Source organism: Passer domesticus, chromosome 2 (genome assembly GCF_036417665.1).
Source record: "Passer domesticus isolate bPasDom1 chromosome 2, bPasDom1.hap1, whole genome shotgun sequence".
NCBI classification, from domain to species: Eukaryota; Metazoa; Chordata; class Aves; order Passeriformes; family Passeridae; genus Passer; species Passer domesticus.
This window is the reverse complement of record NC_087475.1, coordinates 102,006,016-102,031,780: the sequence shown is the minus strand read 5'-3', so window position 1 is coordinate 102,031,780 and position 25,765 is coordinate 102,006,016. Positions and strand designations below refer to the sequence as shown.

Here is a 25,765-nt window from a genome sequence, read left to right as displayed (position 1 = left end):
CCCGTAGGTCAGACCTACCCAGATTTCTTTATAGACTGACAATGTGTTCTGTGGCTGTCATCTTGAATGATAACAATGAAGTAATCCAGTTTCTAACATGACTGCAGTTGGTCTGATAACAGCTCCTGCAATTTACATCCTGTAAGTCAATACCGAGGACTGATAATTGGTAAGAGGAAGAGGCACAGCTTTAAATGGGTGCTTCTCATGCTGTACCAATGGGAGCTATGGATAAGTGATTAATCTGTCACATTCATGACATTCTGCTTAATCTGTCCATTGACTAATGAGACATCATAAACCTAATCTGCAATCATCTGTTAGTCACAGGACTAAACATATTACAAAAGGATTTCATTTGTCTTAGTGACTCAGTTTTAAGCTGTTAAAGCTAGGCAGTCCTACTGAGCTAAAATACTTGTGCTCGCTCTGACTTAGCTTTTGATTTCAAGTGGGACATGATTAGCAAAAAGTGCAGACAATGGTGATGTTTTATGACAGATTTGTGCTTCCATATTCTGCTTGGTTGATTAATCTTTCTGGTAGAATGGTAAACCTACACTGTTTAAGTTCCTAACATGTATAAAGAGAGGAAATATGTTGAAGATAAGTCCCAAAAACATGGGCTGCACCTGTGCCTGTTCTACTACTAGGTGTTCTCTCAGACTCTCTCTCTTTCCCTTTTTTCTTTTTCCTTTCTGTGAAAACATTGCATCAGATCAATGCAATAGGCACAAAGGGCCTGGATTCACATATCACCAGAATGATCTTTCATGGCCTGCTGGGCTTGTGTTTACCAGCACATTGGCAGAATGCATAGCTGGTGAGTCTGGAGCATTTTGCAAGCCAGTGCCTGTTTCTTTCAGGTGAACAAAATGAAAATAAAGAAGAGGATGATGAAAAGCCTGACTTAAAGGCTGATGAAGAAAATTGTGGATCTGTAAACATAGTCTTTGATGACTCAGTTTGCCCAGAAGGTACCTAAGCTGGTTTTTCCTTGTGTTAACTTGTTTAGCTTTAGGGCCAACATCATGTGTTTGAAAAGAAAACACAGATTTTTTAAAATTATTCACTGCATGGTAATGTAATGAAGGGCTGGAATGTGTGTACCCCTTCTGTGTGCAGTATTTTTCCCTGGGAAACTTTCGTCAAGACAATAAAACTTAGTGTAGACTATCCTAATTAAAAAAAAAGTTTGGAAAAATGAAACTTAGCTAAGCACTAAGAATTAATTATTTTGTGTAAAGAAGCATTTACTATTTCATGGCTGTTATCTGGAGAGAAAAGGCTCCTCTCTGGATTGGAGCAGTGGCAAGGCGGTAGCTGCTCTCTGGAAACCAGCTGCCTGGCCTGGCTGGATCCCTTTCTGTTCAGGGAAATTCTGAGGGGATCCTCATGCTGTTGATCGAAGCTCTTTGTTACCACCTCGTGGATTTATGCAGCAATGGCCTGTTGCTAGGCTGCTCTGAAAAGTTATTTGCTTTACTTTGCAAAATCCTCTTCATTTGTGCATTCAAAAAAGGCAGGCAACCTCTCTTTCTCCTTTTCTTTTGTGCAAGCTTAGCTAATTTAGGATGTTGTTTTTTTAAAAAAAATTCTTTGAGTGAAATTCTTTGACCGTGTAACAGCACTGCTTCATTTTGAAGTTCTAACTTACCAACAATTTGCCTTCCCTTTTTTTAAAATTGGATTTTAAAATCATTTCCACAAATTGAATTTTTATTAACTTCTTGTTTATCTCGTTTTTCAATGGAATGTTGGGAAGAAATAAAAATTTTTATTTCTTCAAACATTCAAATTGCTAATTTAATAGGGTAATTACATGTTGCATTAGCGTCTTCATATTTGTCTCTTTATGTGGAAACTTTTTGGCCTTTATTGGGCTCTCTTTTTTATTATTATGTCTGCAGATTTGGGCATAATTATGCATTTGCTAAGCATTACTGAAATCACAGTATTAGGTAGAAATTCAGAGATCTTCCTTACTATGACACGGGTTCTATGAAATACAGCTTTGTTTACAAGTAGAGCTATAAATGATCCCTACAGCAAGTTCATAATTTATTGTGAAGGGTGCTGTGGAGAAACAACTATGTGCTCACATAATTGAAGATTTTACTAAAACATGTATTAACTACTGGGACTGCATTGCTTACAAAAGCTAGTTTTTGAGCACTTGCCCTTAATGCTGGCTTTGATGCATTTAATCTGACTTCTGGAAACAAGGTATCTTGACTGAATGTAAAGAAGAAAAAGATCCATCCAAGACATTGACCTGTTCATGGAGGCATGTGGCCCATGGGTTTATGTTTAAGGAAGCAATGGGGAACCAAACCCATGGTGTTATTATGGGGAATGCTGGGAATATGCACAGGACAAGGTACCAGCTCTACTCAGTAATTCCAGAGTAGTCACAGTGAAAGTAAGTTCTTCTTTGACCCTTTCCCTCTCAGGCTGCAGTGAGGATCTCTTCCTGAACACCATCCAGCTCCGGCAGCAACGGATAGGCATTGAGAAAGCTTTAGAAGAGGAGAAGAAAGTTGCTGCTAACCTCAAAAAGGAATATAATGCCTTGGCCATAAAGGTATTGTAGTGTTTTCTCAGAAAGCATCAGCATGTTCAATGTAGTGCTAGTGATTAGTGCTGATCTAAGATTTAAAAATGGAATCCTAACCCTCTGAGAGATGTCCATTTGGGAAGAGATATCTGTGATAGCACAGAGGCAGGAGGCAGCTCGACATGAGTCACCTGTTCTCCTGAAAAGGGTAAATCAAATTGGTCCAACCTTAGCTTTCATGGGGCTGGATCCAGGCTTTAGGTCAGTTCCTTCCCAGCTGTCTAACCTCATGCAGCAGCAGGAACTGGATTCTCTGGTTCAGATGAAACACATGGTGTGGTCTGGCCTATCTTCTGTGTGTGTGTATGGGAACAGAGATTGAAGAATACTTACCCTAACACAAATCCAGGTTAAAATAAATGCATAAAAATTCTATTCTTCCATCTATTTCTTTTGCTTTTAGTTATTTTCTGTTGCTCTTTGTCTCAGGTAATCACTGGATAAACTTTTGGTACAAATTTGATATTTTGTTTTTTTGAACTCCTGCATTCATTAAGAAATTTTATTTGTATTGATTAAAAATATCTTATTTTGAAGAGTTATCTTGAAGAGAGAGGGTGCTAGCAAAATAACATTATGCAAGTCTTGTGCTTTTTTTGTCTCAAAAATGTTCCATCGAGCATGCTTAACATGCAACATTTTTTAGTTTTTAAAGGCTTTCCTAAGTGCCAGCTGCCACATATTCACCCTGGGGCATGACATTTGAGTCTGATTTGTTTCTTTCTCATGCAGAATCAATAAGCATTTCCAGGCATAACACAATACAAATTATCTTACAGGCTCTGTAGATCTACAAGTGTTTTAGATGCTAAACAAAGCAGCTGTCTCTTGACACATACAGGGCAGCTCTAAGGAGACATTCACGAGTGTACACGTGTGCAGAGGTATTCAGGTTAGAATCTTGCTTGAATATATGTAGATGATCCTTGGGTTTGCCTACGAAACTCACCTATCATATGTCGTTTAAAAAAGCACATTTTTATACACTTCTTTCCCTTTGGATCAGGAGCTCTAACAGAACCTTGTTGCCTTATGTATTCTAAGTATCACAGGATTTTGTTTTTCCACAATTTGTCCTTCTGCAGGCAAAAGAAATAGAAACCGGTCTGGACACAACAAACAGGGAACTGGAGGCCTTTCAGTGGGAAAAGCTGCATAAACTGAATGAACTGGATGTAGTTGTGCCTTTGAGACTCCATCAGGTAATTCAAGATGTTGTGCATCTGCACATGCAGAGTAGCCTGTGTACATCTAAACAATGGTGTTACTGTTCTTTGGGGCCCTTAGTTCCTGATTCACTATGGTCTCCTGGGAAGGAAGTGCCATTAACTGAACTTCATGCTGCTATTTCCTCTAGAATTCCCTTTTTTCCCCCCTTCTTCTGTACTGACAGAAATGAGGTAAGGACAATGGGCTGGCCCATTGCTGAAATGTGCATAATCTTCAAGTGCTGTATAGGTTTGGCATGGTATTCTCCTTCAGGTCCATACCTACTGATATTCTCCTGAGGAAAAAAATAAATGAAACACCTCCCCAGAAAAACAAATCAAAAAATCCCCCAAAACTATTGAAACTAATGGGAATTCTGCCCAATTCAATAATGTCATATTTGATACAATGCATTCACTCACACAATTCCCTGGCCTAAAAAAAGAGTCATGCCCATGCCCACTTCACTCAGAAATTCTCTATTGCTCACACATTTTATATAAAGGCACATCTCCATTGCCCTTAATAAGTAAAGCCAGCCTTGCTTATTTCTGGCTGCTTTTGCAGGTGCAGTGCTTGGTTGATGGGGAGATGCCCCGTGACTTCTCCCAGACTTTAGTATTTACCAACCAGTCCTTGCAGTACCTGCAGAAGAGAATTGTGGACCTACGTAATGAAAAGATAATGCAAAGAGAGATCCATAAGAAGGCCAAGGAGCAACATAAGCAGCTTCTCCAGGAGAAAAAGGAAATGGAGATGGAGATTCAAGGTGAGTAACAGAGACTCTGAACAATACAGCATTGCTAATGTTCCTTCTTGTCCCTCTCACTTGCTGTGGGTAACTCACCACGTCTGGCTCTATACTTGCACAAGATGTCACAGAGGGTTGCTGCAGAAAATAGAACAGATGTTTTGATGGAGTAGCAGTTCTCCAGCATTGCAGAATCATCAGGCCGTGCAAAATTATTTGGGAACTCAGTATAAGTAGAGCTGACTGAGATGAGACACTGGAATTCTGGACGCATATTTGCTATTTCTGCTTGTAAACCAGAACTCCTAGGATAAAAGTAGTTTTGCCAAAGATACATAAGCTTTTTCTGGTAATTTCCTCCCCTTTGGAACATCTGAAGAAGGAAACAAGGCCTATTCAAAACCATTTCCCAAGAGCCAAACCCAAAGGTGTGTCTAGCACCACCAGACCTGCAGAGGCCCTATGCAGCCTGTGGTGTGAGAGTGATTAACTAGGACTGGCTTAAAGTGTGGCTTAGTGACCACACAGGCATGATCATGGGCAAGGACAAGTGGCATGACTCAGTTGTGAGCTCTATGTGGTTTTGTGTGAATTATTTATTACAGAGCAAATACCAAAGGAGTCAGACAAAAAGCTGGGGTAAGGCAGAAATTCTTGTAAACCAATGAATGCCAGTGCTGCCATTTGTGCTAATGTCCCTCTGTTAGGGCTGGAGGAGAGGTGCAATAACCTGATGATGGAGAAGTTTGGTCGACTGGTTGATTTTGAAGCAGTTCAAGTACACTCTGTTAATATACCCATGGAGCAGATGAAAGTGAGAATAATGGAGAAAGAGTATGAGCATTTCATGGAGCTCAAAGAATGGGAGGTAAGCAGCAGGAAGAGGAGGAAAACACATGTTGTGATGATCTGTTAAGGCTTCATTTTCCTGGGGACTGAAAAGTTGCAGTAAAATCTTTTGTCAACTTGCTCATGTTTCATTTTTTTCACTTGTCCTTAATAGACCATAGTGTTCAACTCCAATTTCCCATCATCACTGCTACCTCTGTTCTAGTTGCTGGTGCACATCCTATTTTTCACAGAGGTAGTTGATCTCTCTGTTTTGCTTTCCTCCTACTTCATTCCCTACATGAAGCTCTTGCAGAATGTTTTTCTCTGGTTCTCAGGTGGCATTCAGCACCTCCTGCCTTTTCTCAGTGCCTTTGGTGACAAACTTTGAGTACAGGGCAGGCTCTGGCTCATGGCTGGAGTGCCAATCTGTGCAGTCTGAAAAGTTCATGTCTCCGTTTGGTGGGGCCTAAGGCTCAGCTGCTGTGGTGCAAGCAGGCAACACGCTTATGCTGCCCTTACAGAAGAGCATAGGCGGGTACAGAAATACTATGTACCTAATGGCTTTCTTTTTCTCACACTTCTTCCTAACTGCTTTACTTAGGCATTTGTAGTTTAGGTATATTAAAAACAAAAAGATGACACTGCACTAAAGGTACTGTGTGGCTGATCCTGCCAGGCGGTGTGGCAGGATCAGTCTGTTGTTCACCTGTGACATTTACATTGTGCCTAGCACTTCTTCCCCACTCCACACTTTTTGTCCTCTCTCATCCCAGATCAAGTTTTTACATCTTTCTAGGAAAGAATTGTACTCCTGCAGCATCAGCTAACAAAACTGACAAGGGAAAACACCAGCAAGCTGCACCAACTCAACAAGTTTTGCCATGAAAAGCATCAGCTTGAAACTGAACTGGAATCATTGACAACTGGTCAGGTGAGCCTTGTAGCCACTGCAGTGCTTGCAGGTTTGGGACTGTTCAGAAATGGGTAAGGGATCATCTGGCCCTCCCCAGCTCCCTGGTCTCACATCATGCTCTGCAGTCAGCAGTCTGGGCTAAGAGTGTGACAGGCTGAATGGCTGCTCCATACCTTACCATCTCTGCAAGTTCTTATTTTGCTGCTTTCTAAGACTGAAACAAATGAATTCCGAATTAAAATATACCTTGAAGGAATTAAAAGAATATTCCTTTGTTACATGGAAACAGTCATATCACAGTCATGTAACAGCATTACAATGAGAAGTTTATTGCTCTGTACCAGGGAGTAAGTCTAAATTAGTGAACCTTCACTCTTTCAAATAGTTCTGACTAAGGTGGGGAAAAGTCATGGGTATGTCCTGGTTCTTGGAAAGCTTCACTTTCCCTGCTTGAAATAAATTTCCACTGTTCATTCTCTGTGTTTTATAGGAGCCATTTTTTTCCTCTCAATTTTTTTTCTCTACAGGGCGGAGAATTTGAGGGCACCCGAAGTGCTGACATCAAAGAGACAGCCCAGCTGGAGTCACGGCTTATGCATGTGACTCGTGAGGTGACCCTTCTAAAAGAGGAAATCAGCCAGGGCAGAGTAGATGAGATGTAAAAGAACTCGCTTTCCTTAGCAGAAAAGATGGGTGCCTCTTTCTACAAGCTTTACCACAGGACTCTGAGACTCCAACTCCCTGTTCAGAAATAGTAACTAACAATCCAAGTCACCCTTAAAATTAACTGTGGCAGCAGTCATGCCTGGAAGTGCAAAATTAATTGTTTTGGCTGTCCAGGGGTTTATTTGTAAAGGGTTGTATTTGTTTTTTCTATCAAAATATGACTGTAACAACATATTTGGAATAAAAAATAGCAACTAAAACTACTAAATAATGTTATCAGTCCATTGCAGAGGGTTGTACTGGACAAGGTGCCCTGTGTGTGTCCATGTGTGTGCATTATGTCTGTGTCTATCTTCAAACAAGTGGAAAGCTGGTTTGAAATTTCCTTGGGGCAAATATTTCTCAAAAATGGTAAAAGAAGTCTGCCTCAAGCAAGCGTTTGTTACTGCTGAGCAGCAGTGGCCCTGCTCTGATACCTGAGCGAGTTAGAGTCCAGGGACACACTACTAGCCAGGAGAAAGCAAAGGGGCCTTTCTCCTCAGGGAAGGCAGTGGCATTATCTGGCAGGAGGAGGGTGAAACAAAGCAAAGTCAGCCTGTAATTCCACTGGCTTGCACCTGCCTGATCAGTCAGAGGGCCGAGCTCTGTGTGTTTTCAGGTGTTGCTCTTTTTTGCCTCTCTCATTTGGTGAGGTGGCAGCATGTGATCATTTACAGCAATTAACCTGCAAGACTGTGAAACCTTCCTTCATCCCCAGGCTGGAGGGGTCATGTTCTTCCCATGCAAGGCTCCTGAGATGCTAATTTTTAATTGAATATATTAAACAACTTCCAGCTGGTCTTGCTGTTCCTCCCCACTTCTCACCTCTTGCCACAGGTCTTTGCGTCTCTGTCTGGTGCATGCTCAGCAGGGCTCCAGCCATACCCCAGCCAGGCACAAGAACTTCCTGCTGGTCCCAGCACAAGCGTGTGAATAGTGCTTATGCAGCTTACCCTTACAGGGGGTCCCTGCTAAGGAACACACCTGGTGCTGGGAGCTCTTGTGAGCTGCAACTTGTGCCCTGGGAAGTAGGAAATGGCTGGAGCCCCAGGCAAGAGGCTGTCTGGCACCAATCCCTTGCCTAACAAAGGGCAAGGACATACAGTGCCAGCTGGGTAACCACACACCCAGAGACTCAGCTGGAGACAGGGAACAAGAAGACCCCAGACTCAGCATCACTAGTGACTATTTGGAAAACTCTAACTGCAGGAAAATGTTACCTTTCCCCAGGTGCCCTGCTTGCTGTATGTCCGCAAGTGAAAAAGAGAAGGCTTATTCTGTGTGAGGAATCACCTTAGAGCCAGGCACAGCAAAGACTAAAGCCTTTATTTTAGATGTTAAAGCGTGGATTTGTCTTCACAGATAGGCAGCTGCAGATGGCGTGTATGTGAAAGGTTGTTTAAGTTGATTAGGCAGAGTGCATAACTCCAGTCCATTCACAGGAGCGCGTTCCTGGAACAAACCTCCCTGCGAGGGAAAGGAAAAGACCTTTTGGGCAGCATTATTTGTTGTGAAACCCTCGCTGCAAGAGGGTGCTGGCAGCTTGGTTTAGACCCATGTCCTGCAGTGTCCCTTGTCCAGCTGTTTCCATCGTGTGCTCTGATGGTGCCACCGAGAGCTGCTGCCTTGTTTCCTGGGTCCTCCTGTGACCTTGTTGAGGATGCCTTCTGTCTCCATAGCATTATAAAAGACACATATACATCTATATACAAGTGCATAAATATATAAATAGGGGTGTTATATAAAAATAAATACCCTTTCTTTTTTTCTCTTTAGAATAAGTCTTTTGTAAAAGGCAGTTTGGTCCCTAGCTGGTGGGAGGATGAGTCTCTAAGGGTCTCAGTGGTGGAGGACTGCTGTTCAGATGTCTTGGTAGGTCCTGACCCAAAGATGTGATCACCAGATTCTGGGCATGGAGATCTCCTCTGGACTGGCAGCAGTCTAGTCTTTCTACCTCTTCGACTGGCACTAGGCCTAAGCAGCAAGGGCTTCCTGAGGGGGAAAGGAGCAAGAAATTATTACAATGCACACTGGAAAGAGATGCAGTGGGAGGTTTCAAGTCAACAGTTCACTTTATGAGGAAGGGTACTCTGATCAAAACGGAAGATCTGCATTCTGAAAGTCTGTGTGGGAATTCAATGCCACAATCACACAAAACAAGTCTGATCTGCACTACAGGGTTGGATCAATAGATTAGGTCCTAGGGAGATAGATTCACATCACTTGAATACAAGCCATCAGAAAGGTTCTGCAGTGAGATTTCCCTTCAAGACCAGCCTAAAATGATGATATGAAGGAGGCATGGAGTTTTCCAAATCACTGACCTTGGTGGAAGAGAGTATCCCGTCGAGCATCCAGGCTAGGGCCTCCCACTTTGCTTCCTATCACTGGATGATGGAGACCAGCAAAGTGCTCTTGCAGGTGAGGACAGTCATCTTGTGGCTGAAGAAGCTGGTGAGTGGAGTCATCTGGGAGACTGTAGAGGAAAGAGCTGTCTTCTGTTCTGGAGCTGGGCAATCTGCGGAAGCAGGCAAAGAGGTTTAGTGCTGTTTACAGATCTTTCCTCCTTGAAAGATATAACTTGTGTCATGTGTCAGCTAGTTCATCAATGCTGTGACACAGAACATTCCTAAATAAGGGGAAGAGCAGAAATTGGGATGTACTTGTGGTATGGGAATGAGGAGATGTGAGACCTGGTATCCATGACCCAAGAGCTGGTGAGTGCCACAGGAGCTGAAAGGAATAGTGCCTCACAGGGAGCATGGTAATGAAGGATGTCTGAACAGTGAGACACAAAGCACTCACAGCGGGACACCAGGCAGATTCTGGGGCAGCTGTTTATCAGCATCAATCACACGTTTGCTTCTCTCATCCTGCTTTTCAGTCTCCCACTTAGAAACAGGAGGAGGAAAAGGGGACAGAGGGGAGTAGGTCTTGGCCACCTCTACAATTAAATTATTCCTTTCTGAAATCCTAAGAGGAATGAGTTGTGCAAAAAGAATTTACACGAAAGAGCATGGATTTGTTTCTCAAGAGCTGGGACACATAGGAGTATATTGAGGGCAGGCCTTTGTGAGGATGTAGTCTTGTGGGTCCCAGTGGATTGTTCCACCCTCCCTCTCCACAGGCCAGGACTCACCTGGAGGGCTGGTAGTCTTGCTGGGCACTCCCATTCTGCAGCACTCTTGCCTGCAGCAAGGTGTTGGTCTCCTCCTGTGACTGGAAGGAGAGAGAAGGAGAGAGAAGGAGAGAGAAGGAGAGAGAAGGAGAGAGAAGGAGAGAGAAGGAGAGAGAAGGATTCTTAGCAGAGCAATGGCACACAGCAGCATTAAGAGGCAGGTGCTGATCTGTGAGACAGAGCCCTGGGGCAGACCGTGGAAGCTTTTACAGCAGAAGTCAGAAAAAGCTGAAACTGTTTCTTTTGCTACTGAGGGCAGTGAAACTGAGCACTGAAAAACTCACTTTACGCTTACTGCTGAATGAGTGGGGGATAAGCAATTTATAGTCTCAGCTCTGGCACTGCCTCTCACCCTTTTAGAGACAGAGTCCTCAGCACTGTCAGTCCCTGTGAGCTTTGCTCAGGGGACACAGGAACTGTTCCCATAAGAGTTGCCTTTTCTCACTGCCCCCTCCATACTTAAGAGGCACCTTGCCCAAGAAACCACGCCTTCACCCGTGTTTTGGAGACTTTGTTGTTCCCCCCATGTCTCAGACTTCACTACAAAGGGGAAATTTCTTTTGGGAAGCCAGCCTTGCCACTTCTACATGCTGCAAAGTGTGCCAGCCATGCCTGGAGAAGCCCTCTCACTGCAAGTGTGTCTCCAGCTCATGACAAACCAGCTTTTGATTCCAGGTGTGGACTCACCTGTGGCATTTCATCAGGGCTGTAATCTCGGGGCTTGGTGCTTGCATACCCCACTCCTGCAGGGGTGCAGATGCCATTCAGATGTGCCCTGCTGGCATAGGGCTGCCCATTAACAAAGGGATGTCCATTGGCACGAGGAGCAGAGATGCCTCTCAGAGGCACCATGGTGTACTGGCAGGATGACACCAGCAGCCCAGCTCCTGGGAAGCTCATGTCAATGGTTTGCTCTGCAGAGGGAAGGAAAAGAAAGTCTGAGGCAAAATGAGAGATAAAGTCACGCTTGTTGAAGCTCAGCATGTATAGGGTTAGGCTGTCCTGTCAGGCAGCTATTTTGGCACCCAAAGCACTGTTGGAGATAAATGGTGAAAAGGAGCCCTTCCCCCTAGTCCCAGAGGTTACTTTGCAACAAGGCAAGCAGAACAAGGGACAAACAGTGGCCTTTGTCTTTATGGGCTTCCACAGGACATCTGAGACTTGCCCTCTGTCCATCCCTTCCCTGCCTCCCAGAACTCCCTCACGTTTTGGGTGTTTGATGCAACTATACCCCGGGGCAGATTTAATCCACAGGCAAACCACATCCTGTAAATCAGCCCCCAAGAAACAACCCTTACTCTGTTTGGACCAAGCTCTCCAAAGGCAAAAGGGGATGAAAGCCACAATGAGGAGGACGATGGATCCCAGCACAACGCCTACAATCAAGTACGGCAAGTCACTGGAACGGGCCACCATGGCTCCTGTCCCCAGGCCGCTGTGCCCACCACTGAGTGGGGGACGCTGCTGAGGGGGCACTGTGGAGGGTGGAAGACGACCTGGCAGACCAAGAGACCTCCGAGCTGTGGAAGGGAGAGAGAACATTACAGACATGGCAGATGGCACAGCAGTCCAGGGATGTTAATGCTGCTGTGGAGTGGCTTTAAAGAAGCACTCCTGGATGACAGGAATCCTAGGCTGATGCATATGGCAGTACAGACAAGGCCTCTGTGATTGGCTCACAGCTCTGCCCGATCTGCTCGTGGACTGCGCGAGCAAAAGTAAATCCAAATAAGTTTCTCCAAAGTGGATGCTTGGACTTAATGGTTAATGCTGTTCCTGTCATGACAGTGCAGCTGCTTTGAAGACAACATGGGGCCTCCTTCTAACACAACATGGAGTTCAGCACAGCAAGGGAAAGTTAGCCCTTCTGCTTCCAGTCACCACCTCTGTGACAGGAAAACAAAAGGTAACTGCTGCTCTGAGGGACAGCAGTGGACTCTGCACAAGTGGTGAGCACAGACCGGGCACACTGATCAACAGCATGGACAACCCTGTATCTCTCTTCTCTCCAGTGCTGCCTCCACCACTTCACTGGACCTTGGGTAATGCACTGTCAGGCAGAGGGATGGTTCCTGCCCTGCTGTGCTCTGACAGCTGCAGGCAGGGAAGGCAGCAGCTGCCCTGGGAATCCACTTACCTTTAGTTTCACAGATCATCACATTGCTGAACTCGCTTTCACCCCCCTCATTGAAGCATTGCATCTTAATGTCATAAGAGGTCTCTGGCTGCAAGTGGCTGATGGAGTGCCAGTACCGATCTCCTGAGGAGGAAACAAACACATGGAGCTCTTAACTTCCTCAGGGAACAGGCAGCTGGCCTAGCTCTGCAGCAGTGTGTGGTAAAGCAGCCCAGATGACTGCTGCCTTTTGTGCACTGGGCTCCTTTTGGCTGTGCTGTTTTCCAGCAGGGACCAGTGGTGGGACCAGTCTCTCTATTTCTCCTACCTTCCACCACGTCCTTCTTGTAGTCACTGTCATTGTCACTGTCAGTGGGGCGGTAGTAGATGTAAAATCCATGGATGGGAGTGTTGTTGTTGCTGGCTGGAATGTACTGCAGAGAATGGGAGGGAGAGCAGAAATTAGCAGAGATGTCCATGCTTGTATTGTACTAGTTGAGGAGCAGCTAGGATAAATGGGATGGGACAGGAAGATAAACTAGCAGAGGGACCTTCCTTGTGTTGCCATTTGTTTGCACAGTGAAGGATTCCCTACAAAAACTCAGCGCTACTTTCTACTCTCAAGCTTTGCTTCTCTCAGGTAACAGACAAGCTGTGAATCTGGGCTTGTCACTCCAGGCATTCAGTGCTCTGCTCCCTCTCAGCAGCCACAGCCAGTGATTCAAGAGAAAAAAATTCCTGAACAACAGTGACTCAGTTGGGCATGAGCAAGCACATCATCATCTTGACTTCAGTAGGCTCATGGCTTCCAGACAAACTGAGTCTTGCCATGAACTGGTCACTGCAGGAGCTTTGTTTCTGAAGACTGCTCTCTTCCCCCCCACACCCAGGGCAGTACTGTCCCAGCTCCATGTGTTTTTGCCGTCTTTCACCCAGTATTTTATCAGTTACTGTTTGAGTTTAAATGAACAGCAGTGCCCATCTTGCCTAGTGGCAATTTCTGGCTAGAAGCAGCTAGGAGAGGAGAGCAGTGCATCCCTCTGAATAAGCTCTAAGTTGTTGAAAACACTCAGATCTGGGCTTGTAATCCAAAAGATCCCACCCACTCCTAAAAATCCTCTGGAGTGGACTGCTGTAAATGATTATCAACGTTTACAATTGTTACCCAGCAAATGAGTGAAAGACATATCTGCTGGAAAATACTAGGAGAGAGGAGGTGCTAATGGAGCAGCAGCCACCCTATGCATTCATTGTTCAACTGTGCTTATTGAACAAAATGGTCGAGACTCCATGGTTATCCACTGAAATCTTCCTGTATACAATGTGGATTCAGATAGAAAGGGTTTCCTAGGCTTTGTGACTTCCTTCCCTTCTGTGTGTCCCAAGCCCAGTTCTCCTTTGGTGGAGGCAGCTATTGGATCCCAGACCCATTTGTGCTGGTGACAAGCTCCAGCACGGTAACCTGGGGGAGGAGGAGGTGTAAGCTGGGCAAGGAGCACCTGCACACCTGGTTCTTGCCCCTGCAGCACTCTCCACCCCCACAAGCCTTACCATCCACTTGAGCATGATGGTGGTCTCGTTGATGGCATCTGTGAAGGTGATGTAGGGCCCGGCCACAGGGCGCTCGTAGACACGGTTGCTGTACCCAGACACCACGTACGGTCGAGACGCCGCGCTGGGCTCGCTCTCTCCCAGGATGTTCAGCGCCCGCACACGGAATTTATAGGATGTGCCTATGGGGAAAATAGGAAATGAAACGGTTGCAGGGATTGGAGTTTTCCAAGATTTCTACTGTCAGCATGGCCCTGACTCTGAAGAGGGGCTACATCTCCAGAAGGCAGAGAGCCTACAGCAACTTTGCTGTGGAAGTACAAACACTGAATGGCCACATTTCAGCCATGTCCTAGATGGAGCCTGCTTTCATTTACCTTCCCCCATTCCTGTCTGGATGGTCCAAAGGTCAGATAGCAGTTTTGGAAGGTGTGCAGGGGGTTAAGAAATGCCTGAAAGGATATCCTGACTTGAAAGCAGGTATGGAAATGTGTTCTTCCTCTAGTCCATGGGAATTAAGTACATAAACATCAGATCAAAAGCTCAAGCCCTACATAATTTTTGCCCAAACTTCATTTTACTGGTCTTTAGTTTGGGGTAGTTATGTTCCCTTTTTAAGCTGTCCAGCTGCATGATGAAATCTTTTCTCATGTGAGGTGCAACGGGATTTGTGTGCCCATCTGTCTCGTCTGTGTCTAAGGAAAGTTCTGTCCTGTCTTGTAAAAGGCAAAAGCAAATGCCTTAAGTAACTGTATCCTGTAATACAGAAAAGCATGCCTAAGCCTCCCTGAGGGAGGTCAAACCTATGCTGTTCTCTGCAGCTGGAGAAATTGGAGAAGCATCTGCAGCTTTTTCCCCATGCACATAGGGCAGGAGTCAGGGAAGCTTTGTTTTGTTCACACATGCCAGGGCTGAGCAGGATGTGACAGATGGTTAAGCATCCTACAGGGACCCTGCAGCCTTCCTACATACCTCCAGGAAACAGAGAAGAGAGCACCTGCCTACCTTTCTCCAGGCCTGGGATTTCCACAGAGAGGCGAGAGGGAGGAATGTCGCTGGTGGCCAGGACCCAGTCTCCCAACTTCTTCAATTTCTTATACTCCACGCGGAAAGACTGGATGGGGAACCCACCATTCCCACGGGGGATCCAGGTCACATACACAGATGTCTCTGAGGCCATGGAGATGGTTGGACGGTCCGGTGCCTCTGGAGCTGCAAGGGACCCAGAAGGACATCAGGATGTGAAATGTATTCTTCTCACCACGTCTGGAGGATCCTGTGGCTCAGCGGTATGTAGGTGAACGACTACCTGCACTGCACCCAGCCACATGCTCTGCAACTCCTGAATGCTCTTCATTAGAGCTGGCACCCACAAATCCTCATGCTTTTCAGTTTGTGACCACCTTTTACTCCTTCTTTCACCTTGCTCCTTTTCCACTCCTAGCTCAATTAGGATGAGACAAGGTTTGAGGTGTGATCACCCATCATGGCAGGGAAAGCAATGAGAAGGGTGGTTGCAGGGCTGGAGGCAGAGCAAAAAGCCTGGGTGATGTGGAAGCAGTGAGTAAGGGGACACTGATGCTGGGGACAACCAAGTGTAGGAGATGGAAACAGGAGAGATTGAGAAGGAATCAGCTGAGAAGGAAATAAGGAAAAGTTCTGAACTGTGGAAATACAATTTGACAGGAAAACAATCAAAAAATGGAAGGAAAAGAGATGAAAGGAGCTAGGGATATGAAAACAAAGACAACAAATGAATGAGTATGGGGGAGACTAAGGATGACACCTCACAGGATGAGGACTGAAGGAGAGAATTTCACAGAAATTATAAAGGTGATAGTAATGATAGAGACAAGGTGGAAAACAACAAATTAGATTGACCAGTTATCTGATGTTTCTCCAGGGCAGCAAGATACCCAAATGGAGCACTCTGCACCTGCAGAATGGGAACTAATTGTCCCTAGCCAGGGCTTGGCTGAGAGAGGAAGATGCCAGGACATGCAGGAACTTGGTCCCCATTCCTCCCTCACACTCCATCAGGACCCACTGGTGCAGTGCAGTTTGTTGTTCCTGTGTCTCACACATTCACAGATTCCAAGACAGAGCTTTCTGAACCCTCTGTGTGGAACTCAGAAAAAGGCAAGAGAGTTGCTGAGACATCCTCGCATTAAAGGTGGGGCCAGGCAGTGGGATTTGCTTGCTCTCCAGGACTCAGAGTCTGCCAAGGGCAGTAGTAGGGGTGTCCAAGAAGGTCCTCTCCTTGTCAGAAGCTAGAAACCACCCATCCAGCACTGCAGTCTTGATTTACCCAGTGGAGACTTCAACCCCAGCATGGCTTGGCCACTGCCTCCCACAAGACCCAGCACCTGCACCCTGCCCAGTGCCAGTTCAGGGAGGGCCTTACGGGACAGACGGCTGTTGTCGGCCTGGTTACTGCTCTGGGTGCTCGTGCCTGGGTCATCCTTCTGGATCTGCTGCTCTTTGCTGGCAACAATCTCTGGTTTTGGGCGCCGGCCTGTGCAGAAGGGAGAGGTGGCATCAGTAACAGAGAGATGTACTCAGAATTAACTTTTGCTGCGACGAGGAAAGCAAATATTCCCAGACAGGATGTGGAGGTAAGTACGTCCTGGACTCTTAAAAGCCCTAGGGGCTCGTTCAGCCTGCTGGCAGGAAAGAAAGCTAAAGGTACAGATTTGTTAATAATCCCCCTCAAATTTAATTTTCTACAACTTTTAATTGTTTGTTTTTTTTTTTAATGTTGCTAGATTTCTGTCTCCAAGCAGAGAATGGATTAAACAACCTCTTGACATTTATGCTAGACCCATTTTCTACAGTTCTGCAGGTGATCAACTGAGACACCAAAGGAAGAAGGGACTCATTCCAGCCCACACAGAGGATGGGTTGGAATTTTCTCCATCCTACCCTCCACCTTCCATTCTGAGAGGTGCTCTAAGCTGAGGACAGATGGGTTTCCAGAGCAGAAACACTCCCACTGTCCAAAGGCTGGTGCCTTGTGCCTCAGGGCCGGGACAAGATGTTTCAGAGGGCCCCTCCCCTGACTCGGAGCAAAGGGAACCCAGGGAAAGGTCTGTCCTTTACCGGTGCGGAAGGTCACCATGGCCGTCTGTCCCTCGCCGGCACAGTTGTGAGCAGCCATCTCCACCTCGTAGAGGCTCCCAGGGTCCAGCCTGGTGAGGGTCAGGCGGTGCTGCGAGGCTGGGACATCCCTCACGGCCCAGCTGTCTGAGGCATTGGTGACCTGCTGAGAGACCAATGCAGGTGTTGCAGAGCTTGGGGCAGGCTGGGCTTCTTGTGGGCACTGAGCTCAGAAACTTTATTAGTAAGTTGTGTACCAACCACATTTACCTTCCCTTCCTTCTCTGCAAAGGAAAGCGATGTTTCCAGCCTGATTTTGCAATGCAATTCAGGTGTAAGCAAGGCAATTCACCCAAGACCCAGAGTGTTTTCTTGACCCCAGGGTTCAGTCAGCCCTGTTCTGTCCTCTGGTTCCCTTTGATATCACCACCCCTCAATGTGTGTAAATCTCCAGAGCAGGCATGGCCCCCAAAATGCAGCATTAGCCGCAGGACTGAGGTGCTTTAGGAGCTAAATCTCTCCTGCAGCCCAGATGCTGAGCTGCTCATTTAGATACTGACCATTTCTGTGGGATGAGAAACCCAGACAGAACTTTGTTTTACTGAGTTCTATCCAACCTCACCCCTGGCACTTTGGGGCTGAAATGAAGAACCATAACGGTGGAGCAAAGGTCTCTGCAGGGAAGAGAGTGTGCATAGCCATAGCCCTCAGAAAAACTTGGAAACACAGGGGTTTTTTTTTGTGATACCCTGATGCCCCATGCAGAGGGGGAGGGAAGGTAGAACCTTCCTCCTTCTCCCCAGCTGCAAAGATAATATTTTTGCAGGCAAATAGGCAGGACGCTGAAGTGACCCAGTGCCAGAAGGAGAATTAGTAATGCAGGCAATGCAACAGAACGGAAATGCCAAGACTCTGCTGTATCATTCATCTTCTCCAAGCATTTGACACTGACTGATTAATGCCTGCCTCGTTTTATTTTTATTCCTGAGCCTGCAAAGTTGTGAGGCCAAGGAGGGGAGCCCTAGAGGCTGCTAATATCCAGGAAAGCGAAAGAGAAATTCGTAAGAAACAAAAATAAGGGCTGCATGACATCTGACTGCTTGCAGGCTGCTGAGAGTTTGGGGCAGTGTAGCAACAGGGTAAGAAGAGACATTCACAGACTTTTTCTAGCGAAGAAGCAGAACCTTGCCCAGTACAAATGTAGGTCTCCTGTCAGTAAGTCTAACTTTCTTTACAGCCATCTTCTACACAAAGAACCTTTTCTTTTGTTGCTGAATTGATTCCTTCCCTCCCCAGACACATGCTTTTCCAGTCAGAAATGTCAAAAACCAGATCATTGTATAACATGATCCTAAGGATCTTTGATAGAAAGACTCTTTCTAAACAAGTTTAAGGGTTATTTGGACTAATTCCTTTCCACACAATCCTTAAGCATCCCAAGAAAGAGTCTCCAGCTGAGAATTTGGACTACACTGAAAACATATTACTGCAAACTGCAGTGACCCATGGTAACCTTCACTGCCCCACGGCCCCTTCCAGGTGAAGCGCTGAAAAACAAATCAAATATGGACAAACTCCAAGGCTGCAAGTTAAGATTGCAAGCAGAATTGGTAGTTACATGATACACCACTGGAGAATAAATCTCTTCTTGGCAGACAACCAGAGCCAATAGTCTGGGGATGCTTTTGGCATCTTGTTTTTTATTTAAGCTTGCCCTATTGTGTTGCTCTGCCGGCATCTTCTGCCTTTGTTTTAAAGGGCTCTTTAAAGAGATGGTTAGCTGAAATCCTCATCTTAATTTTTTTTAGAAAGAAATCAAGGATTGTAACAGTCTTCTATTACAGTGTATTTTCTCAAAAGCACACAGTTCCAGGAAAACAGATACATATATTCACATGTACGTGAAAAAGGTGCCTTACAGAGGGTGGGAATTCCGAACATGCGATCTGGCAGGTTTTTGGAATATACTCAAACCCTCTGGGGTTTGAGGCAAAACCTGTCTCTCTACTGCAACTCCCTGCCTACTCAAAGGAAAGAAAAGCAGCAGACAAATAAATTCAAGCCTCTTTTTTCCACTTATCCCCAGCAAAATGGAAAGAGATACTTTAGACCTCAAAAGAGGAATTTTTCCCTCAACAATGCTTCACCATTTAAAGAAACTTCTGGGCTACAGCTGTGCCTGCACTGTGCCCGTGGTGCCATGAAGCATCCCAGAGGGAGGAGCCCTTGGGCTCCAGCAGGGCTTGGCTGTGCACCATGTGCTCACACTGTGCCACCTGCAAGCGATGTACTCCACAGTACACTGCCTTCCAGGTTCCAGAATAAAACCGGGGGACAAAGACTTTCCCAGAGGATTTAGCAAGGCTATGACACCTCTCTGCTGGCTCCTCACACTCACTGAGCCTGGGCACTTCGGTGCTGCTGAGCAGGGCAGGCACATGCAGCAGAGAGGCTGCTGCTCGGTGCCCTGCAGCCCGTTCAAGGCAGAGGTGTCTCTGTGGCTTGTGCCAAGACAAAAGCATTCCAGAGCAAGTCATTGTGCAACCTGCCCTCAGGGCTTCCTGCCTGTGCAAGCACACAACTGGGAATTGGACAGCTACTGGCGAAGTATGTGCATATGCCTTCTGCATACTTAGGCAGGCAGGCACTGCCACTGGGCTCTTCCCGGATGGCTCAGCAAAGTCTCCTGTCACACCTCAACAGGCTGAGGATGCAGCTCAGTAGGTCCCACTAACCAGTGCCACCAGTGAGCAATGGGTGCCCCTGCCCACGAAGCATGAAACACGTGGTGAGGCTGCCAGCCCACCCATGAAATGGTGCAGAGGGAAGATGGGAGCAGGGCAAAACAGTGATACCTTGCGATGCTTCACCACGTAATAGAGAATGGGGGCTCTGCTGTCAGGCCGGGGTCTCCACACGAGGTCGTAGCTGTCTGTCTTGGATGTCCGTGGAGAACTGAGGATGATGGGGGCTTCAGCTGGAGTCACGAGCTCCTTGTTGGCTGCACACTGTGGAGATGCTGCTAGAGGGGTTGTCCCAGGCTTTGGCAGTCCAGCTTTATCCAAGGGCAGCTTTAAGGCACTGTCCCTGGAAGGTGGTGTTGGAGGTTGAGCCAAGTCCAGCTGGGCATCTTGCCCAGGGTTGAGTGGAGCTCCTGGAAGACAAGGTGTCACAGTAGGGTAAATGCTCATCCCAGTCTGTGGTTAAGGTGGAGCTGTGAGCCCCTTGTGAAGTGCTGCCTGCTGTACCACTCAAAAAGGTATCGGCAACAATCCCTCCTTCCCCTGCTGTAAACCACAGGATCCCCAGTCTCTCTGAAGACCGTCTTACCCTGTGTAAGTTCAACAGGGTCCAAGGAATCAGGTGGTACCTCTCCTACCCCAGGTGAATTCAGTTTTTAAGCTCTTGCTTAGTGCAAGTTCAGAGGCAGAGCTAAGCCATGGGGTGAGGCACTACACCCAGATGTCTTGTGTCTCTTGTATAGAGATCACCCAAATGTGCACACATGGCCCTGCCCTTAGAAGCAAAACTGGTATCATGCATTCCCACAGGGAGATATGGAGACCTCAGGCAGAGCGGCACTTGCAGCATAAGTTAAATAGGAAGCAGGGACAACATCCTGACTTTCTTCCCCTGCTTCCCCTGTCCGTGTCCTGTCTGTTAGGCTGTAACTGAATGGCCACGACTTTGGGAGAGTGGCTTACCTGGGCTGGCTGTCCTCAGCTGCACCATGGCCTGGGCGCTGCCCACCTCGTTCTCGGCCATGCACTGGTAGATGCCCTCGTCCTCAGGCCCCACGCTGAGCAGCCGCAGCGCCCGGCGCGACAGCCGCAGCCGGTGGCTGCCCGACAGCGGCACTGCGTTGCGCAGCCACATCACTGAGGGCTGCGGGTTTCCTCGCACCTTACACGTGAACTTGGCACTCTGGCCCCAAGGAATGATCTGCTGGGACAGCTCCATGGTGACCTCCGGGGGTTCTGTGTGAGGAACGAACACAGACTGTTGAGCGCCACTTGGCTGGGAGCATGGCATGGTCATGGCTTTGCACTTTCCTCTCTGGCTGGGAAGAGAGCAGAATAATGGATCCTTTCCTACCCTAAAGCCCCACTCCCTTTGTGGTGGCCTACAAGGGTCTGCTTCAATGCCCCTCTCCTTCAGCATCCACATAAACTGCAAAGGGAGGTAGCCCAAGGCCATCTGCCCTCTCACATGACGTCAGACATCTTACAAGTCCCATTTTTCTGAGCTGAAATAATACTCTGCAAAGATTGTGCTTGTGCCACAACATTGCACCTGTGCCACATTGGCACCTGATGAAATGCAATCTGTGAAACGAATTTTAGGAGCTTAATCTCCCTAAAAATTGTGAGAATGGGAAGTATGTGTGGTAGAAATATCTAAGGTGTAGTATCCCTTACGTTTTCTACTCCACAGAGAGCTGCTTACCTACAACAGAACAAGAAACAAAACATAACCAAGACACTCCAGTGTCTTCCTTATGCCAATGTCAAATATGTCTAAAAAGCAATCAGGCTTCCACTAGAAAGTATTAGAACAAAAGCAGTGCCACAAATGACAGGAGAAGAGCTTCTGCAGAGGAAAGGAGGATCCACCATCTCCAGTCCATGGGGGGAGCCAAGAAGGTGGAACTACTACCCTCAAGAAAGAATTAGTCTGGTCTGGAAACTGGAACCACAAGCAGGGGTTTGCATTACATTGTGGTTTGTCCAGGGAGAGGAAGACTGCTTCAGTGCTAGTATCTTCCCCTAGAAGATGAGATGTCCAAGCCCTTCCTGAAACAATGGCTCCAGCAGCACTCACCAAACACCTGCACATTGTAGAAGATGAACGCAGCCCCGGCCTCCCCAACGCCATTGTCAGCCATGCAGCTGTAGGTGCCCGAGTCCTCCTCGCTCGTGGGGTCAATCAGGAGGTTGCTGAGCAAGAAGCGCGTCTTGTTGTATGCGGAGACGCCGAAGCCATCCTTGGCCCAGGTGACACGTGGCGGGGGGATCCCGCTGGCCACGCACTCCAGAATAAGGCTCTGGCCCTTGGTGACAATGATGGTCTGAGCCTCAGGAGGGTAAATTATCCGGGCTGCTTCTGCAGTGGAGCCTGGGGGGAGAGATGGAGGAAGGAGGTGTGTGGGAAGGAAGGTGGATGGTGGGAGAGCACCCTGTGCAGTGATTAAGTAGGGATAATGGTAGGGCACACTGTTTTCCTGTGCTGGGACAGGTAAATGGTAATGCAGGACCAGAAGGACATTCTGTAAGGGTTCTGTGCACACAGCAAAGCCACCTTGCCGAAGGACTAAGGGCCTTTGCCCACCCACCCACCAAGAACAAATCCTAAGGAAGCATGGCAATCCCAGGACTGCATACACATACTCCAGGAGCAGACCTTGGGGCCTTCTGCTGCTGGAAAGGAGTTTTCTCAGCAACTGATAATGGTTCACACAGAAAACCAGCTGCACCAGATAGCACTGATCAGTGCCCTCAGAGCTGGAGATGTGCAGTGAAGGGAGAATGGCTTACGTCTCACACGGAGCCTCTCACTGGAGACTGAAGTTTTCACCTCCTGTGTCACAGGGTTGTAGGCAGCACATTTATAAGTCCCCTCATCCTCCTGGCTGGCATTAACTATCTGAAGGTTTCCAGATGGCATGATAAGATAATTGTCTGTAAAGAGAGAAGAGAAAGTAGCACATGGTCACAAGACATTCTCCTGTCCAGCCTCCTGGAAGACATGCAGTGTCCTGAAGAAAAGGTGGACAAGGGGGAAACAAAAAACCATGATGTCCCAGGCAGCATGGACATCAGGGAGACCATGCCAGGGAACCTGAGGTAACTTGTGCTCAGACAGGTGGCAAAGAGACAAGGAGGCAGCAGGTAGAGATAGCTACTGCTGGTAAGCAACGGTGAAACTGACAGTACTGTGGCAGAACCTGTTGGGACAGACCCCTGTGCACTCACCTCTGGAGGCCTCCAGCCACTCCTGCTTCACACTGTAGCGGACCTGAGCCTTGGGGTGACTTTCGGGCAGGTCGCAGGCAATCACAGCTGTGTTCCCTTCATCCACCTCGATCACATGCTGGCCGTCGAACTTGAAATCTTTGAGATCTGCAAAGAGAGCAGAAGACAAGGCATCTAAGTGGCTGGCTACATATCTTAGTGGCAGCTCATCCTGTCCCCATGAACTTGGGGCTGTTTCCTTGTGGCTCCAGCAGAGGACCGCTCTGACCCCAGCAGCTAGGGAAACTGGCTTGCTTTCACGATTGATTTTTCCCCCCCCCTCCTTTGTCCTACAAAATGAGTAACTTAAAACACAGCTTCTGGAGCTGGGAAACTCCTGCTCCAGGGCTGGGAAACTGGGTGTGAAAAATCCTGGCCTGAGAGTAAAAAATAAGCCAACTTACTGCAGCACTGAAAGGCGGCCAAAAATGGTCCTTCTGCTGCTTGCTATTTCACACATGGCTGCTGTCCTGCTACTGAGAAGCTGACTTTGCAGTCACAACTCAGGGAGCCTATCCCGCTTTAAGGGTGTACAGATGCCAGGCGGGAGGAAGTGTGTCATGCCCCCTGAGCTCCTCCCACACCTGAGAAATCAGCCTCTCTGCTCCAGGCACTCTTGCTCCCATCACAGCTGGAAGTTGGTTAACCATGACGCTTCACATGTGCCCAAGCTCCAGTTAAAAGAACAGGGACTTGCAAGGAAAACCAGCTCCTCTACACGGCACAGCTGCTCCTTCCCTAAAGCAGCTGTGAAAACCCTGTCCCACCACGTCCCTCTGCCCATGCTGTGATGGGAGTTCCCACCCTGGCTGGGCCGATGTGGGCAGCAGGACTGGAAGCACAGGAACTAAGAAGAAGGGTACCTGACTTTTTGTTTTCTTTTCCCTGTTTTTATAAAGCAGGAGGAGAGGACTGCAGCGAAACCCCACAGGTCTGGAAGGGCAGGGAGCATGCCGACCTGGCCCCACCAAACTTTCCAGAGAGAAAACTTGTTTCCATTCTCTCTGGGTGTGATGGCAAACCTTGCTGAGGCACTGCAAGCTTGAAGTTTGTCTCAGAGCCTGTGCTGTGAGGGAGGAGGTTTTGGGCCAGGAAAAAAATCCCTCATGTACATTTTTACAATACTATACACCAGCCCAGGCAACCACTAGTGAAAACAGCACATCCCACAGTTGGTTGTTGTCACAGATGACAGATCACACAGTCACATCAAGGCTCAGGTGGTGCCTCTTCCCAGGATCCAGGGCTAGTAGATCTCCTGAATGGCATGCCACTAATTCTGGATCAGACCGCACTTTCTTTGCAAAACCCCACTCTAAGGCAGCGTGCTGCATCTGCAGCCATGGCACGGCCATGTGCTGTTGACAGCTCCCTCACCCCTAGAAACCCATCCCAGGACATGGCACCCATGACCTTGGGCAGTGTGGGGGCTGGGAGGCAGCAGGAGGGCTGGTGGCGGGCGGGCGCCAGGCAGCCTCCTTTGACAGCCCCAGCCAGCAGAAAAACGTGGGGCTTGTTCTCTGGGAAATGCAGCAGTGCTCCAAGAGCAAAAGACAGCTCTGGCTCCAAGCTTCTCCCACCCACAGTCATGGAAAAGTGACATGAAATTTCTCAAGCAGACTTTCTGATTAAAGCAAGATCCTTTATGGAGTTTAAATAAAAAACAGCTCTCTTGGCAAGGCATTGAGAAAGCCTCCCCGAGTGCAGTGCGGAGGGGCTGTCGGGTGGCTGCTGGGGGAGCCAGCAGTCCCGGGCCCAGATCTGAGGGAAGGGGAGGAGGTTGAAAAGGGGAGGTTTTGCAATGTCATAAAAATGATTTGCAATGAACATGCTTAATACTTCTGGAATTTCTTGGCATTGTTCAATTTAAAAAAATAATAAAAAAAAGGAATATGGGTGAACTTCAGAAATGTGATTAATCCTTTAAGACAAGCTGAGGAGGGGAGCCATGTTTCCACTGGATATTAAAGCCAGATGAAAGTTAACTCCTAACTTGAGAAAAGCTGGCAGTGCCTCATGCTCCTCCTCCAACCAAAGTTACTGCTGGGGCAGAGAACGATGATGGATATTTTCTCCTCTTTGCTTTTTATATTTGATCAAGGAATAAAATAGTGAGAGCCACAGAAATGGAAAGAGGTGGAGAAGTGGTGAAAGCCCAGGGTCTGCCTGCCTACATTGTGCATGTTTCGCTGATCAACAAAATATAAACGAGCATCAGGAAAATTAATGTGTGCCTTGGTGGTCTGGATTCATCACAGCCAAATTAAGATTTTGGAGCCAAGGCACAGGCTCCAGCAATGCTGGCAGGGATCTGCACACACACACACACACACACTTACACGAGCACGTGTACATGCACACACACCCTGAAGAGAAGAAGGGGCCCAAGAGCCTGGAAAAAGAGCAGACCCAAGGTCCTGGCATAGCAGAGCCATCTTGAAGATGGAAAATGATGACCCTGTGCCAGGGCACCCCCAGAAATGACTGTGGGCTGGGCAGACATGGGGGCCTCTCACAGGCAGCCCCCCAGATGGTGGCTTAGCCCACATCTCACAGCTGTGAGTGGTGCACCCCACAGTAGGGAGCTGCAACTCTTCCTGGCATCCCCTCAGCCCAGAAGTGAGGGACAAGGGGTGAAACTGTGGACAAAGAGGAAAGAACAGGAAAGAAGGGATCCTGGGGTGGCTGGGAGAGCAAGAACCAGGTGCCTCTGGAGAAGCAGATGGAAACTGGCAGGGGAAGAGGGGAAAAATAGGAAAACTGGGACAAACTACTTTCTCATACGCT

At 47.5% G+C, this 25,765-nt stretch overlaps 2 protein-coding genes across 13 annotated transcripts in view; one reads left to right on the top strand and one right to left on the bottom strand.

The window, feature by feature from the left end:
• CFAP44 (cilia and flagella associated protein 44) overlaps positions 1-7,258 on the top strand; it is a 41,413-nt gene extending 34,155 nt beyond the window's left edge. Inside the window, exons 29-35 of one of the 3 annotated variants that reach the window (XR_010356693.1) lie at positions 867-977; positions 2,454-2,584; positions 3,703-3,819; positions 4,394-4,595; positions 5,285-5,445; positions 6,188-6,339; positions 6,849-6,987. Coding sequence is in view for 1 of the 3 variants with exons in the window: in XM_064410126.1 (XP_064266196.1) it covers positions 867-977; positions 2,454-2,584; positions 3,703-3,819; positions 4,394-4,595; positions 5,285-5,445; positions 6,205-6,339; positions 6,849-6,983 (992 nt within the window). In the remaining 2 variants the exon portion in view is untranslated. Of the gene's footprint in view, positions 1-866; positions 978-2,453; positions 2,585-3,396; positions 3,510-3,702; positions 3,820-4,393; positions 4,596-5,284; positions 5,446-6,187; positions 6,340-6,848 lie in introns of those variants that run through there. The other 2 variants (XM_064410126.1, XR_010356694.1) reach the window with 2 other exon arrangements.
• Positions 7,259-8,333: 1,075 nt separating this feature from the next.
• Positions 8,334-25,765, bottom strand: part of BOC (BOC cell adhesion associated, oncogene regulated) — a 54,478-nt gene continuing 37,046 nt past the window's right edge. For 9 of the 10 annotated variants that reach the window (XM_064410128.1, XM_064410135.1, XM_064410132.1 and 6 more), the window contains 16 exons: positions 22,940-23,086; positions 22,502-22,645; positions 21,789-22,082; positions 20,672-20,944; positions 19,823-20,121; positions 16,971-17,133; positions 16,276-16,386; positions 14,877-15,083; positions 13,872-14,053; positions 12,649-12,754; positions 12,342-12,464; positions 11,503-11,724; positions 10,892-11,118; positions 10,166-10,245; positions 9,351-9,544; positions 8,334-9,018 (listed from right to left, as the gene is read on the bottom strand). In XM_064410128.1, the coding sequence (XP_064266198.1) occupies positions 8,834-9,018; positions 9,351-9,544; positions 10,166-10,245; positions 10,892-11,118; positions 11,503-11,724; positions 12,342-12,464; positions 12,649-12,754; positions 13,872-14,053; positions 14,877-15,083; positions 16,276-16,386; positions 16,971-17,133; positions 19,823-20,121; positions 20,672-20,944; positions 21,789-22,082; positions 22,502-22,645; positions 22,940-23,086 (2,957 nt within the window). In that variant the 3' untranslated portion in view covers positions 8,334-8,833. The remainder of the gene's footprint in view (positions 9,019-9,350; positions 9,545-10,165; positions 10,246-10,891; positions 11,119-11,502; positions 11,725-12,341; positions 12,465-12,648; positions 12,755-13,871; positions 14,054-14,876; positions 15,084-16,275; positions 16,387-16,970; positions 17,134-19,822; positions 20,122-20,671; positions 20,945-21,788; positions 22,083-22,501; positions 22,646-22,939; positions 23,087-25,765) is intronic. The other variant, XM_064410129.1, reaches the window with a different exon arrangement.